Source organism: Scyliorhinus torazame, chromosome 5 (genome assembly GCF_047496885.1).
Source record: "Scyliorhinus torazame isolate Kashiwa2021f chromosome 5, sScyTor2.1, whole genome shotgun sequence".
NCBI classification, from domain to species: domain Eukaryota; kingdom Metazoa; phylum Chordata; class Chondrichthyes; order Carcharhiniformes; family Scyliorhinidae; genus Scyliorhinus; species Scyliorhinus torazame.
Genome location: NC_092711.1, coordinates 163519903 through 163538177, shown reverse-complemented (window position 1 = coordinate 163538177; position 18275 = coordinate 163519903). Strand labels below are relative to the sequence as shown.

General features: G+C 48.8%; 1 protein-coding gene across 2 annotated transcripts; it reads right to left on the bottom strand.

Moving 5' to 3' along the window:
- Window positions 1-439: 439 nt before the first annotated feature.
- LOC140420377 (uncharacterized) lies at window positions 440-18236 on the bottom strand. 2 transcript variants are annotated; one of them, XM_072504386.1, is made up of 2 exons: window positions 18082-18236; window positions 440-10227 (listed from the first exon to the last, which is right to left on the bottom strand). In XM_072504386.1, exon 2 carries the CDS (start codon window positions 9736-9738, stop codon window positions 8932-8934), a length of 807 nt encoding a protein of 268 aa, XP_072360487.1. In that variant the 5' UTR covers window positions 9739-10227; window positions 18082-18236; the 3' UTR covers window positions 440-8931. The 2 variants fall into 2 exon arrangements, with proteins under 2 accessions (XP_072360487.1, XP_072360485.1); XM_072504384.1 differs by having other exon boundaries at window positions 18054-18161.
- Window positions 18237-18275: the final 39 nt, after the last annotated feature.

Here is an 18275-nt window from a genome sequence, read left to right as displayed (position 1 = left end):
AACAGAGGCCCTGTCTGCCCCTCTCAGGTGGATGTAAAAGTTCCCACAGCCACTATTTTGAAGAAGAGCAGGGGAGTCATCCCGGTGTCCTGGACAATATTTATCCCTCAGTCAACATCACTAAAAACACATCATCTGCTCATTATCACATTACTGTGTGTGGGATCTTGCTGTGTGTAAATTGGCTGCCGCGTTTCCTACATTACAACAGTGACTATACTTCAAAAGAACGTCATTGGCTGTAAAGCACTTTGGGACATCCTGTGATTGTGAAAGGCGCTATAGACATGTAAGTTTTTAAATTGAAGGTTTATGTTATCTGATCTTGTTATCTGGAACTTAATTGATTTGAGCCACACCCAACTTGCGATTTAATAAATTCACTTTGGTTCAGACAAGACTTTAACCAATTAAGACAAAATCAGAATTCTCTGGATAGTAAATTTGAAAATAAGTTTATTAAATGAAAATGTTTATTGAACAACTTTAAGACATTGACTTTTCCAACTTCATGTGGGTGATCAGTCTGTAGAAGCGTAACCCTCTCTGGCTCCTTCTTTGACAGTAATTCTTGTGGAATTCAGCCTTGGGAGTCTGGCTCCTTCTTTCACAGTAATTTCTTTGGAACCCGGCCTCGGGAGTCTTCAGTACTTGGCCAGCAAGGAAGATCTTCAGAACCTCTACTTTTATCCCCAAAGTGACCATTATCTCACGTCAGAGTTGGGTCTGTTGTCACATGATATTTGGTCACTAGATTAATTGAATTGGATCCCCAATTACTGACACCACCTTCTCTCATTATCTTAGACAGGAATACAATAGAACTGTTTCATACTATCCCTTTATCTGATTCTATACAATCCCTTATTCATACAGTTTCAAATGTTGAGGCTAATCAGAGTTTGAAGGTCTCTCTTGTCAGTACATTTATCCTCATTGCACTTTCTTTATACACAGCAATTAACCGTTGCCATTTTTACAGCAAATGAGAATCAGGGCACGATCGAATGGCCATGATGCGCATGGCGTGAATCCAAGTGCGCCAGTTAGATCGCAGGAGAGTCCGAAATTGGGCACCAAGCGCCAATCGGTTTCCGATCTAACTGGCCTATTCCCATTGGCCGGATTAAGGCCAATCTCCATCCCGTTAACGGGAAGGACCCCCTATCTAAAGGCAAAGCTTGATTTAAGCGACTCCCCAGTCGGTCACATGGACGCCGATGAGTATTGGCCCACACAGACATGGGCCAGGCATCACGGTACCCAAGGGGTTCCCGGGCCATGGAGGCCCCCGAATGGTCAGGGATAGGGCAGGGTGCCCCCCGGCACAGCCCCTGGGACGTGTGCATCTTGGCACTGCCAGACTGGTGCCATGGCACCGCAAACCTGGGTATTTCACACTCTGCCCACTCACTAAGATCATTCATAAAGACTGAGTCTTGATTTTGTGCAACAACCATGTCTTTCTCTCCATTTCAAATCCCGTGAAAATCCAAACACAGCGTATTGTGAAATGATTAGATTTAAAACAGAACGAGTTGTTGGGATTCACTGCCTAATAAAGGTGCAGGAAGGAAATTCAACAATAACTTTCACAAGGGAACTGGACAGATTCTGTAGGAAAAGAAACTTGCCGGGTGATGGGACTAATTAGTTAATTCAAAGAGCTAGCATGGGAACAATGGGCGGGATGGCCTCTTTCTGTGCTCACTGAGACTCGTTTGCATTTGAAGAAAGTGGGAAATATCTGGAAGCCACTTCCTACGATGCAGGTAGAAGCCGAGATGATGGAATGTTTCCCAAAGGAAATTGGATGGGCTTTTAAGAGAATTAAACTGACAGGGATACAGGAATAGGACGGGGCAATGGTTTGATCTACAGAGATCTACAAGTTGTGAATCTTTGGAATTCTCTACCCATGAGGGCTGTGGGAGCTCAGTCATTGATTGTGTTTAAAACAGAGACTGCCAGATTTCTAAATACCAATAACACAAAGGGATATGGGGATAGTGTGGGGGAAAAGGCATTGAAGTGGATGATCAGCCATGATCGTATTGAATGGTGGAGCAGGCTCGACGGGCTGAATGGCCAACTCCTGCTCCTATGTTCCAATGATACAAAGATAAGCAGGAAAGTAAATTGTGAAGAGGACATAAGGAGGTTAAAAAGGTAGATGTTAAATGAGTGAAATAAGATCTGCCAAATGGAGAATAATGTGGGAAAATGTGTAATTGTCAATATTGGCCAGAAGAATAAAAAAGCTTATTATCTAAATGGTGAGAGGTTGCAGAGATCTGAGATTCAGAGGGATCTGGGCGTCCAAGAGCATGAATCACAAAAGGCGAGTATACAGGTACAGCAAGTTATTAGGAAAGCTAATAGAATGTTCTTGTTTATTGTGAGGGGAATTGAATACAAAAGTAGGGAGGTAATGCTTCAGTTATACACAGTAGCACAAGTGGATACCACTGTGGCTTCACAGCTCCAGGGTCCGAGAATCGATTCCCCACTGGATCACTGTCTGTGGAGTCTGCACGTTTCCCCGTTTCTGCGTGGGTTTCCTCCAGGTGCTCCGGTTTCCTCTCAGTCCAAAGGCGTGCAGGTCAGGTGGATTGGCCACGATAAATTGACCTTAGTGATCAAAAAGGTTAGGAGGGCTTATTGGGTTACGGGGATAGCACTCAAGTGGGTCGGTGCACTCGATGGGCTGAATGGCCTCCTTCTGCACTATATATTCTATGTACTATATTGGCGAGACCACATCTGGAGCACTGTGTACAGTATTAGTCTCATTTAAGGAATGATGTAAATGTGTTGGAAGCAGTTCAGAGAAGGTTTACTGGACTCATACCTGGAATTGGAGGCTGGTCTTATGAGGAATGATTGGACAGGTTGGGCTTGTGTCCGATGGAGTTTAGGTGACTTGATTGAACCGTATAAGATGCTGAGGGACCTTGACAGGGCGGATGTGGAAAGGATGTTTCCTCTTGTGGGAGAATCTAGAAATTGGAGTCACTTCAAAAGTAATAACTTGCCCATTTAAGGCAGAGGAGAACTTTATCTCTCAGAGGGTTGGGAGTCTTTGGAACTCTCTTCCTCAAAGGGCAGTGGAAGCAGAGTCTTTGAATATTTTTAAGGCAAAGCTGTATAGATTCTTGAAAATCAAGGGGGTGAAAGTTTATCGGGGTAGGTGGGAATAAGACCACACTAAGACCATAAGGAATAGGAATAGGCCATTCGGCCCTTCCAGCCTGCTCCACATTTCAATAGGATCATGGCTGAAACCAACATTCCTCACGTTCACTTTCCTGTCCTTTCCCCGTAATCCTCGGTTCCCTCACTGATCAAGAATCTATCTCAGCTGTGCAACACGGTGGTGCAGTGGTTAGCACTGCTGCCTCACGCCGCCAAGGTTCCAGGTTCAATCCCGGCTCTGGGTCACGGTCCGTGTGGAGTTTGCACATTCTCCCCTTGTTTGCACGAGTTTCGCCCCCACAACCCAAAGATGTGCAGGGTAGGTGGATTGGCCACGCTAAATTGCCCCTTAATTGGAAAAAAATGAATTGGGCACTCTAAATTCACATTAATAAAAAAAAAAGAATCTATCTCAGCCTTAAATATACACAAGGACTCTGTCCCCACAACTCTCTCAGTTCCAAAGACTCTCAGAAGAAACTCCTCCTCATCTCAGTCTTAAATTGACATCTCTTTATTCTGAGACTATGCCCTCTGGTCAACTCTCCCATGAGGGAAACATCCTCTCCGCATTTACCCTGTGAAGCTCCTTAAGAATCCTGGATGTTTCAATGAGATCACCTCTCATTCTTCTAAATTCCAATGAGTAGCGTCCCAACCTGTTTAACCTTTGCCCCAAAGACAATCCCCCCATAATGGGGATCATCCTAGTGAACCTTCACTGAACCTCCTCCAATAAAATATCTTTCCTTAAATAAGGGGACCAAAACTGCTCTCAGTTCTCCAGATGTGGTCTCACCAGCACCTTGTACAGCTGCAGCAAGACTTCCCGACTCTTATACTCCAACCCCCTTGGAATCAGGGCCAACATTCCATTAGCCTTCCTGATTACCTGCTGCACCTGTCTGCTAGCTTTCTGTGTTTCATGCACAAGTTCCCCAAGTCCCTTTGTGTTGCAGCTTTCTGCAGTTTTTCTCCATTTAAATAATACTGTTCTTTTGTTCTCCCTTCCAAAATGAACTTCACAATTTCCCACATTATGCTCCATGTGGCAACTTTTTGTCCACTTGCTTAACCTCTCAATATCTATTTGCAAACTGTTTGTATCCCCCTCGCAACTAGCCTTTCCATCTATTTATGTGTCACCTGCAAATTTGGGCACAGTACGTTCGCTTCCTTCCTCCAAGTCATTAATATAAATTGTACACAGTTGCGGTCCCAGGACTGACCCCTGTGGAACCCCACTGGTTACAGGTCACCAACCTGAAAAAGAACCCCTTATCCCCACTCGCTATTTCCTGCTCATTAGCCAATTCTCTATCCATGTCAATATCCTACCTCCAACTCCATGGGTTCTCATCTCATGACAACGTTTTGTGAGGTACCTTGTCAAAGGCCTTCTGGAAGTTTAAATAAAACACAAGAGCCGGGGCAGCATGGTAGCATTGTGGATAGCACAATTGCTTCACAGCTCAGGGTCCCAGGTTCGATTCCGGCTTGGGTCACTGTCTGTGCGGAGTCTACACATCCTCCCCGTGTATGCGTGGGTTTCCTCCGGGTGCTCTGGTTTCGGCCACAATCCAAAGATGTGCAGGTTGGGTGGATTGGCCATGATAAATTGCCCTTAGTGTCCAAAATTGCCCTTAGTGTTCGGTAGGGTTGTTGGGTTGTGGGGATAGGGTGGAGGTGTGGACCTTGGATAGGGTGCTCTTTCCAAGAGCCGGTGCAGACTCGATGGGCCGAATGGCCTCCTTCTGCACTGTAAATTCTATGAAATTATATCTACTGGTCCCCCTCTATCCACTGGTTGAAACCTCCTCGAAACACTCTGATAAATTAGTCAGACACGGTTTCCCTTTCACAAAGCCATGCTGACTCTGCTTGATTAGATTATGATTTTCTCAATGTGCTGCTATTACTTCCGAATAATTGATTCCCACACTTTTTGCAACAATAAATGTTAGGCTGATCATCCTATAGTGTCTCGTTTTTGCCTCCCTCCCATTCTGAATCGGGGGGTTGTCACATTGGCAGTTTTCCAATGCTCTGGTAGTTCTCCAGAATCCAAGGATTTTTGGAAAATTACAATCAATGCATCCACTATCTCTTTCAGTCCCTCGTGCTCAATAGTTCCTTGGTTCTCTCGTGTTTTTGAGACAATTTCTGTGTCTTCCTCCGTGAAGACAGACAAACATTGTTTAGTTTCTCTGCCATTTCCTTATTCCCCATTATAAACTCTCCTGTCTCTGCCTGGAATGGACCCACGTTGGTCTTTGCTAATCTTTTCCTTTTCACATTCCTCTCGGAGCTTTTCACGTCGTGTTTTATGTTTCTCCCCAGTTTGCTCTCATATTCTATTTTCTCTTTATCAGTTTCTTGGTTCTCCTTTGCTGAATTCTAAAACAAGTTCCCAATCCTCAGACTCACTACTATTTGGGCCACTTTGAGTCTCCTCCATTGATCTAATGGAATCTTTAACTTTTCTTGTTAGCTATGATAGCTTCACTTTTGCTGTTTAATTTTTGCTTCTTAAAGGAATCTATATTTTATGTAAATAAAATGCGAGTGGTTGCCTGTCTATTGTCTGTCGTCATACAAAGAACAAAGGACAGTACAGCACAGGAACAGGCCCTTCGACCCACCAAGCCTTCACGGATCATGATAGCTGTCTAAACTAAAACCTTCTTGGACTTCCGGTGACGGCGGGCGGGAGGCAGCCGCACAATGGAGGGCTCCCATTCGGGAACAGCATTTTCGGGGCTTTAAGATCGGTCCCAGGGTCCACGGAGGCGGCAAAAGCAGCGAGAAGGCACAGAGGCGGTAGTGAAGGCACAGTGAAGAACAATGTCGAGGGGGAGCAAAGAAACGGCCGTAAAGAAAACAGCTGAAGGTCCGTCAGGGAGTGGAAAGGTCACCGCGGGGTCACCAAGGAAAATGGAGGCTGGAGCACCAGGGGAGGCCGCACTGCTTACGGCTGAAGAAATAACTAAGGTGATGGCTGCGGAATTCGAAAGGCAGTTTACAAAATACATGGAGACAATGAGGAAGGAGATGAGAGAGGTTTTGAGTGTGCTGGTGGAGGAGGCGATTTCCCCGGTGACGACGGCGATGGCGAGCACAGTGGCGGAGGTGCGGGAGCAAGGGGAGGCGCTGAAGGAAGTGGAGGAGACATTATTGCAGCACGGTGATCAACTTACCTCGATGGGGAAGGAGATGTGGAAGGTGTTGGACACGAACAAGAATCTGCGAAGAAAAATGGAAGATCTGGAAAACAGATCCAGGCGACAGAATTTGAGGATTGTGGGGCAGCCCGAAGGAGTTGAAGGACCGAGGCCAACTGAGTATTTTGCCGCGATGCTGGCGAAACTATTGGGGGAGGGGGAGGATCCCTCCCGATATGAACTGGATCGGGCTCATCGGTCGTGGAGGCCTGTACCAAAGGCGAGTGAGCTGCCAAGGGTAGTGACTCTGTGCTTCCGTAGGTACAGTGTGAAGGAGAAGGTCCTGAACTGGGCCAAGCAGAAGCGGGTGGTGCAGTGGGCTGGTATACGTGTATACCAGGACTTTACGGTGGAGCTGGCGAGGAGGCGGGCTGCCTTCAACCGGGTGAAGAGGGCACTGTACATTAGCAAGGTGCAGTGTGGCATTGTATAATCCAGCGAAGCTGGGGTGACTTACAAGCTCAAGGACTTTTATTTTGGAACGGCGGAAGCAGCGGAGGAGTTTGCGAAGGCAGAAGGACTGTGGCAGAACTGAGAAATTGAGAAATGGCCAGGGGACGATGTAACCTCAGGACTGTATTTTCTTCTTTTTTGTTTCACTGCGTGCGGGTGTATGGGCTAAAGGAACCAATGTTGTATATGTTTGGACAAGAGAAGAAATGGGACTTTCAGTCGTAATGAGGGTTCTTTGGGGTGTAGGTGGATATGCGGGGTTTCTGTGCTAAAAGGGGATTTCTGGGTTTTCCTAGGGCCGGGCAAGGGGGAAAGGGACCCGGGTGGGGGCCTCCACGCTGGCCAGTTTAAGCCGGCCAGTGAACGGGAGTGAGGTGGGGGGAGGGGCTGCGGCCATCGGAGCCTGGCAGAACAGGGTCCGAGTGGTCTCGCCGCGGTGGAAAGTTGGGGGGAAGGAACCGAGGTTGCGGGGAGGAGTTTTACAGGAGGCAGTGGACGGGAGGAGTTGGAGACTGGGGAGGAGTTGGAGACTGGGGGGTGTTTACAACTCTTGGGTATCATGTACGGTACTCTTTCAGAGGTTGGATGGCGTTGAGTGTAAGGGGGGACGACTCTATAGGTTAATGGTGATCCTGGGCGGTCCCGGACTCCTTTTTCTTTTTCTCCTTTGTTTTTTGTTGCCACCGTGGGAGGATTTGTTTCATTGGATGCATATATTGACAGGTGGGCTGTTGTTTGGGGTGGTGGGAGGAATGGATCGTTGGTATTGTTAAAGGGATTGATTTCGTATTTGTTACCGTTTACTGTTTGTGGGTGGGGTGTAAACTTTGAAGGAAAATGTGAAAATGGAGAATAAAAACATCTAAAAATAAATAAACTAAAATCTTCTGTGCTTCCAGGGTCTGTATCCGTCTATTCCCAACCGAATCATGTATTCGTCAAGATGCCTCTTAAACGTCACTATCGTACCTGCTTCCACCACCTCCTCTGGCAGCGAGTTCCAGGCACTCACCGCCCTCTGTGTAAAAAAACTTCCCTCGCACATCTCCTCTAAACTTTGCCCCGCGCACCTTAAACCTATGTCACCTGGTAATTGACTTTTCCAACCTGGGAAAAAGCTTCTGACTATCCACTCTTTTATCAGGTCGTCCCTCAACTCCGTCGCTCTCGTGAATACAATCCGAGTTTATCCAACCTCTCCTGACAGCTAATACCCTCCAGGCCAGGAAACATCCTGGTAAATCTCGTCTGTACTCTCTCCAAAGCCTCCACATCCTTTTGGTAATGTGCTGACCAGAATTGTAGGCAATATTCCACGTGTGGCCTAACTAAGGCTCTGTACAGCTGCAGCATAACTTGCCAATTTTTATACTCAATGCCCCGATCAATGAAGACAAGCATGCCGTCTGCCTTCTTAGCTCCTTATCCACCTGCGTTGCCACTTTCAGTGATATGTTTATTGTAATTTCCCAATCTACCACAGACAACTTGCCCCTCATACCATGACAGTTTCCTTCTGCGAGAAACACCCAGATAAATTAGGCAAAAGAACCCTGTAACCACCATAGCCCATCTTCATGGCAACATGGCTGCTTTGGGAACTAAATATCTTCCAACGTGCAAACACCTTTTCATTCTGTGCCCCTCGTCAAACTTGGAACCAGGTAATCGCAACTAGCCTCAAATATGGTCAGCCCACCGGAGGCAGAGGTGTTAGACCGGCCAGTCCAGCAGAAAGAAACCCTCCAATCATCACCATTCACCAGATGTCAGAATGAACAGAATGCAGTCCTGGATGTCAGTGAGAGCAGAAACAATACAACGGAGCAAACATCTGTAATTTGTGAACTTGTTGGAGTAACAACAGGTGCGATGAATCACAAAACCCCCTCCCCACATTGAGAGCAGATGAATGGTCTCTCCCCAGAATTAACTCGCTACTGTCTCCATCGTTGCGACGGATCATTGAATGTCTCCCCTGCTCAGAGCAGGTGAATGGCTTCTTCCAGGTGTGAACGCGCTAGTGTTCCTGCAGGGTGTATGGATATCTGAATCCCTTCTCTCACTCAGAGCAGCTTAACGCCTTCTCCCCAGTGTGAACTCGCTGGTGTGTCTGCAGGTGGGATGATTGAGTGAATCCCTTCTCACACTGAGAGCAGGTGAACGGTCTCTCCCCAGTGTGAACTCGCTGGTGTGCCAGCAGGTTCGATGAAGTAGTGAATCCCTTCTCACACTGAGAGCAGGTGAACGGCCTCTCCCCAGTGTGAACTCGCTGGTGTGACTGCAGGCTGGATGATTGAGTGAATCCCTTCTCACACTGAGAGCAGGTGAACGGCCTCTCCCCAGTGTGAATCCGCTGATGTATCCGCAGGTCAGATGAATGACCGAATCCCTTCCCACACACAGAGCAGGTGAACGGCTTCTCCCCAGTGTGAACTCGCTGGTGTACCCACAGGTTGGATGGATCACCGAATCCCTTCCCACACACAGAGCAAATGAATGGCCTCTCCCCAGTGTGAACTCGCTGGTGTCTCCGCAGGACGGATAACCGACTGAATCCCTTCTCACACTGAGTGCAGGTGAACGGCCTCTCCCCAGTGTGAATTCGCTCATGTATCCGCAGGTCAGTTGAATGACCGAATCCCTTCCCACACACAGAGCAGGTGAACGGCCTCTCCCCAGTGTGAACTCGCTGGTGTCTCCGCAGGTTGGATAACTGAGTGAATCCCTTCTCACACTGAGAGCAGATGAAAGGCTTCTCCCCAGTGTGAACTCGCTGATGTATCCGCAGGTTGGATGAATCACTGAATCCCTTCCCACACACCGAGCAGATGAACGGCTTCTCCCCAGTGTGAATTTGCTGATGCATCCGCAGGCCGGATGAATGACCGAATCCCTTCCCACACACCGAGCAGATGAACGGCCTCTCCCCGGTGTGAATGTGCCGATGAGCTTCCAGTACAGATGGAGCCCTGAATCCCTTCCCACAGTCCCCACATTTCCACCGTTTCTCCAGGGTGGGGATGTCCTTGTGTGTCTCCAGGTTTGTCGCTCAGTTGAAGCCTCGTCCACACACACAACACGTGTACGGTCTTTCCCCGCTGTGAATGGTGTGATGTTTTTTCAGGCTGTGTAACTGGTTAAAGCTCTTTCCACAGTCAGTGCTCTGGAACACTCTCACTCGGGTGTGTGTGTCTCGGGGCTTTTCCAGTCACACTGATGTTTTGAAGCAGACAGAAAAGACAAACATTCTAGATTCAAAGTCCGGTGATATTCAGTTACAAGGAATTGAGGGACTCAGTCAGATTGAGACGTGACGTTTGAGATTTCGGTCTGTAATTCCTCCTCTTCTAATATCCTGTAAAAACAATTTACAAAAGTTATTTTTCTTCTCCTCATTTTGGAGAAGGTATCCTGAGGGTAACGACAGTCTGGCCGTGGGGTTAATCCTCCGGGTCCTCAGTCCTATTGAGGAATGTCTCCTTGGATCTATTGTGGTGGTGATTCTTTTGTATTTTTGTTATTATGGGAGGGTTTATGTGTTGTTGACTTTATCCTACTCTGGTACAGACGGGGCTTTTATCCGTGAAAGGAGCAGTTTGGGGAAACTTTGGTGCCTCTGGTGTAAAGTGAGTTGGAGGAGGGGGTAATGGCGCACGCCCGATTGTGGTGTGAAAATCTGTTCCTGTCTCTCTGTCGCCTAACTAATGGCGGCAGTTAATCTACAAATTTTCTCAGGGAATGTACGGGGCATCCATCACCCTATCAGAAGGAAAAAGATCCTCTCCCTTTCTTAAGGAGAAAGTCGACATAGCTTTATTACAGGAAATCCATCTGGATTATGAGGAACACTTTAAATTGAGGCGGGATTGGTTGGGGCAGTTTTTTCACCTCTTTTCCATTGAGTCGCAGGGTTGTGGCAATGCTTATTATACACTATCCAAGCAGTCAGGGTAACTCTGCCGATTACAATGTGCATGTTCAATTTCCTTTGTGCCGGTCCCCCCATCTCCCGTCCCTCCCCTCCGCCCCTTCACTCGTCGTTTCTGGGTACTTTCCTGGGCCCTTCACTGTACAATGGGAGTTATCTGTTATTTACAAGTGGACGGTGTCCTCCCTTACCCCCCATTGATGGGCCTCCCCCCTTCCGCCCCACGCACTCCCTGTCCTGTTTTAAACCTTCCCTTGGGGGGTTCCTCTTCTTCTGTTTTCGTTCTCTGGTCTCTGTGTCAGTTGGTTTCTGGCCTCTCCCTCCTTTTCCCAGTAGCCTCACCCTACCCTCCCCACATCCCTTTTCCTGCCTGCTCCCTGTGATCCGTTGGCTCCCGTACGCCCACCTCCCTCCCCAGTGTTCCATTGGCCGCTGGCTTCAAACAGGTCCTGGAACAAGTTGGTGAATGGCCTCCACACTTTGTGGGAACCATCCTCTGACCCTCGGACGGTGAACTTGATCTTCTCCAGGTGGAGAAATTCCGATAGGTCTGCCAGCCAGTCTGCAGCTGTGGGTGGTGCTGCTGATCACCAGCCGAGCAGGATTCTCCAGCGGCCGATTAGAGAAGCAAAGGCAAGGGCGTCCACCCTCTTCCCCATGAATAGTTCTGGCTGGTCCGATACCCCGAAGACTGCCATTTGTGGGCACGGCTCCACCCTCATAACCATGGACATTGCCTATAAATAGTCTGTCCAGAATTCGACAAGTCTGGGACATACCCAGAACAGGTGGGCATGGTTTGCCGGGCCCCGCTGGCACCATTCACATTTGTCCTCCATCTCCAGGAAGAACCTGCTCATTCGAGTTCTTGTCAGGTGTGCTCTGTGCACAACATTCAGCTGCATGAATCTTAGCCTTGCGTAGGAGAAGGTGGAGTTGGTCCCTTTCAGTGCTTCAATCCAGAGTCCCCACCCTATTTCCGTCCCTCGCTCTTCCGCCCATTTTTCCTGGGTTTCGTCAAGTAAGGAGCGCATCCTTATTAAGAGTTGTCCGTACAGGTCCCCACAGTTTCCCTTCCCCACACTGTCTGCGTCCCGTAATTCCTCTTGCATTGTGCTTCTCAGGGTTCCTGGGTGTGCTGGTGTCTCCTTGCAGAGAAAGTTTTTGACCTGGAGCTCATCCCTGTTTGGCAGGTCCAGTCTCTCCGTCAGCTCCTCTAAGATCGCAAGTCTATTTCCCGTGTAAAAGTCCCTGACCATCAGTGTTCCCCTGTCCCGTCTCTTACTCTTGAAGGTGGCGTCGAGAATGGCTGATGCAAACCTATGGTTGCCGCAGATGGGGGCCATGATGGACACATCGGTCAGACTGAAATGCTGCCACATCTGGTTCCAGGTTCTCAGGGTAGCTCCCACCACTGGACTGGTGCTGGCGGGGATTCCTCGGAGGTGTACAGTCGCCGGTAGAAGGCCTCGGATGCTTGGTTGACCTTTTTTGGTTGGGCTACGGGACGGCTATGGTTGGGTAACACAGTGGTCAGCAATTTTGCTTCACAGTGCCAGGGTCCCAGGTTCGATTCCCGGCTTGGGTCACTATCTATGTGGAGTCTACACGTTCTCCCCAAGTCTGCGTGGGTTCCCTCCGGGAGCTCCGGTTTCCTCTCACAAGTCCCGAAAGGCATACTGTTAGGTAATTTGGACATTCTGAATTCTCCCTCCGTGTACCTGAACAGGTGCCGGAGTGTGGCGACTTGAGGATTTTCACAATAACTTCATTGAAGTGTTAATGTAAGCCTACATGTGACAATAATAAAGGTTATTATTATACCAGTCTGCCTCTGTTATCCTTTACCTGGGCTATTTCCCTCGTGGCTGCCTTCTTTCTCAACTGGTGAACCAGCAGGCGGCGAGCCCTCTCCGTGCTCATAAAAGGTCCCTCGTGCCTGGCGGAGTTGGTCACTGCCTTCCTGGTGGGGAGCAGGTGAAAGTTCTTTTGCAGCTTCTTCCTCTCCAGCAGAAGCTCTATGGTCAGGGCCTCGGAGTATCGTCTGTCAACCTCCAGACTGGAGTTGATCAGTTGCTGCCTCACCGCTCTCTCTTCCCTGTCTCTATGAGCCTTTTGGCGATTATTTATCACCTAATCACAGCCTTCAATGCCTCCCAGAACGTGGAAGGTGAGACTTCCCCGTTCTGGTTGTTAGTGATGGACTTGCCGATGGCCGGTGATGTTTTCTGGCAGAAGACCTCGTCGGCCAAGAGGGTCGTGTCCAACCTCCATGTGGGGCATTGGGTTTGTCCCGTCTCCAACCTCACATCCATGTAATGTGGAGCGTGGTCTGAGATTACAATCATGGATTATTCCACTCTGACTATTTCTGGAAGCACCGATTTCCCCACAACAAAGAAGCCGATGTGAGTGTAGACCTTGTGTTCTGGTGAGAAGAACGAGAATTCCTTCTCATCTGGGTGCAAGAACCGCCAGGGATCCACTGCCCTGTCTGCTCCATGAACGTTCCCAGTTCCCTTGCCAGCCCTGTCATTTTCCCTGGTTTGGGATTGATCTATCAGTCAATGGATCCCGTGAACAGTTGTGAAGTTCCCCCTCTCATGATCAGACCTTATCCCTCCTCTTCTATCTCCCCCCCCCACCCCACTGAATCCCCCCTCTTCTATCTCCTCCCCACCCCACCTGTAGCCCCCCTCTTCCATCTCCCCCCCCACCTGTAGCCCCCCTCTTCTATCTCCCCCCCCCACCCACCGTATCTCCCCTCTTCTATCTCTTCCCCACCCCACTGTATCCCCCCTTCTATTTACCTCCAATCCCACCGTATCCCCCTCCTCTATCTGCCCCACCTCCCAGATGCTCTCTTCCCAGTGGGAGATGTGCCGCGGTCCCGCTCTCTCCCGTACTTCCTGGCACTAGCTTTCCCGCTGGTGTGTGGCCCCCCACCCAGGATTGATCTGACCCCCTCCTACACCCGCTCTGCTTGTGTCCCTGCTGCCCCCTCCTCACCCTCTCCTGTGGTCTGCTGCCCTCGCCCCCTCCCTCCTATGAGCTGGCTCCCCTGTTCATTGCGAGGTGACTCAGTCGGAGCGACCTGTGAGCCCTGTCGATCTCTGGCGGTTTGGGGAAGCTGGCATTCCCAGCCAGGTTGTCCAGCATTTGGGCCACGTAGTCGATTGGGTCCCTGCCCTCGATCCCCTCTGGCAGGCTCACTATCCGAATGTTCTGCCTCCTTGACCGATTCTACTGGTCCTCGATCTTTTCCAGCTCTCGAACTGTGCTCCCCTGGGCTTCCAGTTTCCTCCACATGCCATTGAGCACCTTCTGCATGGCGGCTAGCACCTCCGCCAGCTTGACCGTCACGCTTAACTCAGCCTTAATGTCATCCTTCATTGCATTTAGTTCCCTGGTTAGGAACATCCTCCATCCATTGCCTGGGGGGGGGGGGCTTGTTTTCTGGGTCGCCGGTCTCTTTCTCTCGGGAAGACTGGAGACCGCTCGCCTCATGGGGTCGCCAACCCACTTGCTCGCCACTCCTCTCCCTTGCCGCAGTTTCTGTGACTCTGCACCCTTTCGAGCTGTTGCTTCCTGGCATTTTGTTGTCCGCACTATTGTTGAGGATGAGGGGATGTTTAACTCTGATTTTGCGGCTAAATTCGGCCGACACTGCCTATTTTTCTGTTGTATGGAGGAGAGCCACCTGATGTGTGACTACTCAGCACATCCCCGTCACAAGTTCCCTCTCTTTTGAATGTTGACTTGAAACTGCGATCTTATGTTTTGGCGATAAGGCTGGAGGACATCCTTCCGACAATCGTGCGGGAGGACCAGACTGGGTTTATACGGGGAAGATTTTCCAGTAACAATGTTGGAAGGTTGCTGAATGTGATTCCGACTTTTCAGAAATATGCATTGAAATGAAATGAAAATCGCTTATTGTCACAAGTAGGCTTCAAATGAAGTTACTGTCAAAAGTCCCTAGTCGCCACATTCCGGCGCCTGTTTGGGGAGGCTGGTACGGGAGTTGGATTCCCCAGCATTGGATGGGCTGGTGATCTCCTTCGATGCAGAGAAAACTTTTGCTCGAGTTGAGTGGAATTATCTGGTGTATCCGCTGTGAGTCTTCGGGTTGGGTGAGGATTATATCGAGTGGATCCAATTGTTATATCACCGACCGGCAGCGGTTTAAGGGTGTCGAAGTTTGAGCTTCAGAGAGGGACTAGACAGGGCAGCCCTCTGTCCCTTTTGCTGTTGGCCACTGAGCCATTGCCAGAGGCTATTAGATCAGATCCTCTGATATCGGGAATGGGGGGTGGGGTGAGGCAGCACAAGATCACGCTGTGTGTAGATGACGGGCTGCAGTTTGTGTTGAACCCCAGTGTTTCAGTCCTGGCCATTATTGGAGTAGTGGATAGATTTTTTTAAAGTATTTTGATTCAGATTTTAACATTTACAACACATAACATTACAAGTAAAACCAACACAAAACCCCTGAACCCACCCCAACTCCCTAACCAACCTCTCTACCTCCCTCCCCGGCCCCTAACAGTTGACGGTAACAAGCTCCTTGAAATTATAGAACATAGAATCCTACAGTGCAGAAGGAGGCCATTCAGCCCATCGAGTCTGCACCGCCTCTTTCAAAGAGCACCCTACATAAGCCCATGTCTCCACCCTCTCCCTGTAACCCATTAACCCCACCTACCCTTTAATGGAAGCCGACAAAGCCTCCGTCGCGCTGCTCCAACCCCACGCCTACTCTGCGTTCACCGCCCAATAATAGTATAAACAGGTTCAGCAGGGCCAAGCCCCCTGACTGTCGCCCTCTCTGAATGACCGTCTTCCTAATCCTTGCCACCTTATCTGCCCACACAAACAATTAAACCAACCTATCCACCCCCATAAAGACCAATTTTGGCAAAAAGACCATTAGGCACCGAGATAAAAATAAAAACCACAGCAAAATGTTCATCTTAACCAGCTGCACCCTATTGTGGACAGATTTAGTGCCTTCTCTGGTTATAAGATGAATTTTACTGAGTCAGAGGCCATGCTGGTGGGAGGAGGGGGGTGTTGAAGGGTAAGCCCCCTCCTCTTGCTAAGTTCCCAATCAGATGCTCCCCCCTTAGGATTTAAATATCTGGGAATGTCAATGACACCTCTTTCAGACAGCTACATGGGGCCAACTTTCCACAGCTGATGGTGACTATTAGGTGGGACCTTGCCCGGTGGTCGGCTCTTCTGATTTCATGGTGAGGGAGGATTGCCTTCATTAAAATGAATGTGTTGCCCAGACTGTTGTACCCTCTGCAGATGCTGCCTATACTGCTGTCAACCATGGTCATTAAGTAAATTAATGGAATGATAAGTACATTTATCTGGAACAAAATTAAACCTTACCTCAAGTTTCTTAAGCTCCAATTACCAGGAGCTAAGGGGGGGGGGGGGGTCTCCCGAATGTCAGGCTTTATCAATTGGCCTCTCATCTTAGGTTCATACGGAATTTGGTTAGGACAGACCCAACATCCATCAGGCTCGATATGGAAGCAGGCCAGTCAGTTCTCCCTCTATCCAAAACTGGCACAGACTGATTACGGAATGTATCCCATTGGAATTTTTAATGTCTGTGCTTCATTCTAAGTCTGATGCAGTTGTTAAATTATGAGACCCCTATCTCAAATACATATGCTCCAATTTGACTGACTTGCTCCTCCAGGGCTTTCAATTCAACTGAGCCCAGAGTAGGGCACAGTGAGGCACAGTGGTTAGCATTGTTGCCGCAAAACAGCCAGGGACCCAGGTTTGATTCCTTGAGTGGCTATCTATGTGGACTGTGTCTGTGTGGGTTTCCTCCGGGTGCTCCGGTTTCCCCCCACAGGCCAAAGATGTGCCGGTTAAGTGGCTTGGTCATGCTAAATTGCCCCTTAGTGTCCAAAGGTGTTAGGTTAGGTGGGTTGACGATGATCAATGTACCGGATTATGGGGATAGGGTGGGGAGTCTGCCTCGGCGAGTGCTTTTTCTGAGCGTCAGTGCAGACTTGAAGAAGCGAATGGCCTCCTTCTGCACTATAGAGATTCTGTGTCATTTATGTTATTTTAATTTGACTATGCTGTTAGTCTGTTTTGTAAGGTTTTGGGGTGTGCATTGTTATCCTTCTGTTTTTATATAATCTTACCCTCTTTCCCCACTCACTATGTTAACCTGTTAGCTGGTTGTTCAATTGATCGGGTGTTTCAAATAGCGGCTCTGGTCCCTAAAATATCCTGCTACAAACTAATTCTCAATGTGTTGCTTGTATTTATGTGGCAGTATCAGTTGTTCTACACTATACCCATTTTCCATCAATATTTCTGTTATTCTGTATTTATAGTAAAAAAAACATAACAAAAGAAATATCAAAAATCTGTCCAACTCATCCTTGACAATATTCAGTGACTCCCAGACTCCACTGGCCCCTTTTATTCATAGAATTTACAGTGCAGAAGGAGGCCATTCGGCCCATCGAGTCTGCACCGGCCCCTGGAAAGACCACCCCACCCAAGGTCAACACCTCCACCCTATCCCCACAACCCAGCAACCCCACCCAACACTAAGGACAATTTTGGACACTAAGGGCAATTTAGCATGGCCAATCCACCTAACCTGCACATCTTTGGGCTGTGGGAGGAAACCGGAGCACCCGGAGGAAACCCACGCCCACACGGGGAGGATGTGCAGACTCCGCACAGACAGTGACCCAAGCCGGAATCGAACCTGGGACCCTGGAGCTGTAAAACAATTGTGCTATCCACAATGCTACCGTGCTGCCCGTGGAAGAGAAATCCAGAGACGAACAACCCTCTGAGGGAAGAGATGACTGGAAATATATAAATAGTGACAGTACAATATTACACAACTGGAAATAATAAATGTATTTTATTACAGAACCATAAATAATATATCTAATTTGTACCATTTAAAAATACGAGATATTAATTTACTGTCCCTTAAATGTCAGCCATCTCTTGGGGAAACCACCCCTTTAATTGTGAACATTGGGAAAGAGACCATCCTTTTAGCCAGACAAATAAATGTGTCAAGCTGAGGGAGCAAAGGATGTCAATGTCTTTGAGAGAGAGAGAGACCTGGGCCAAGCCTCCCAGAATCTGCACCCTCCCCGGATTCACTTCCTTTCCCTTCAGTTGCTGCAAGTGACCAATTGAAGGTCAGAATGAGAAATGGAAAGGGGGAGAAGAGAAAGTGTTTTACTCACAGATGTTGGAGACAGGAGGAGGTTTTACCTTCACATCCGCTGTGACATCACAATGGCGCCCTGCCTGAATCAGCCAATAGGAATTACCCTATTCCGCGCTGCCGTCACCGGGTTCCTGTGCGCAGGCCCGGCGCTTCCCGCCCCCACCCGTTGTTTCGCCCCCCCACTGAACAAGGGAGAAAAAAACCCAGCTCCGGCCAGAGCGGGGAGCCAATCGGTGAT

Excerpts from the sequence above, each read along its gene's own strand:
- LOC140420377 (XM_072504386.1), bottom strand. The coding sequence starts at position 9,738 with ATGCATCAGCAAATTCACACTGGGGAGAAGCCGTTCATCTGCTCGGTG.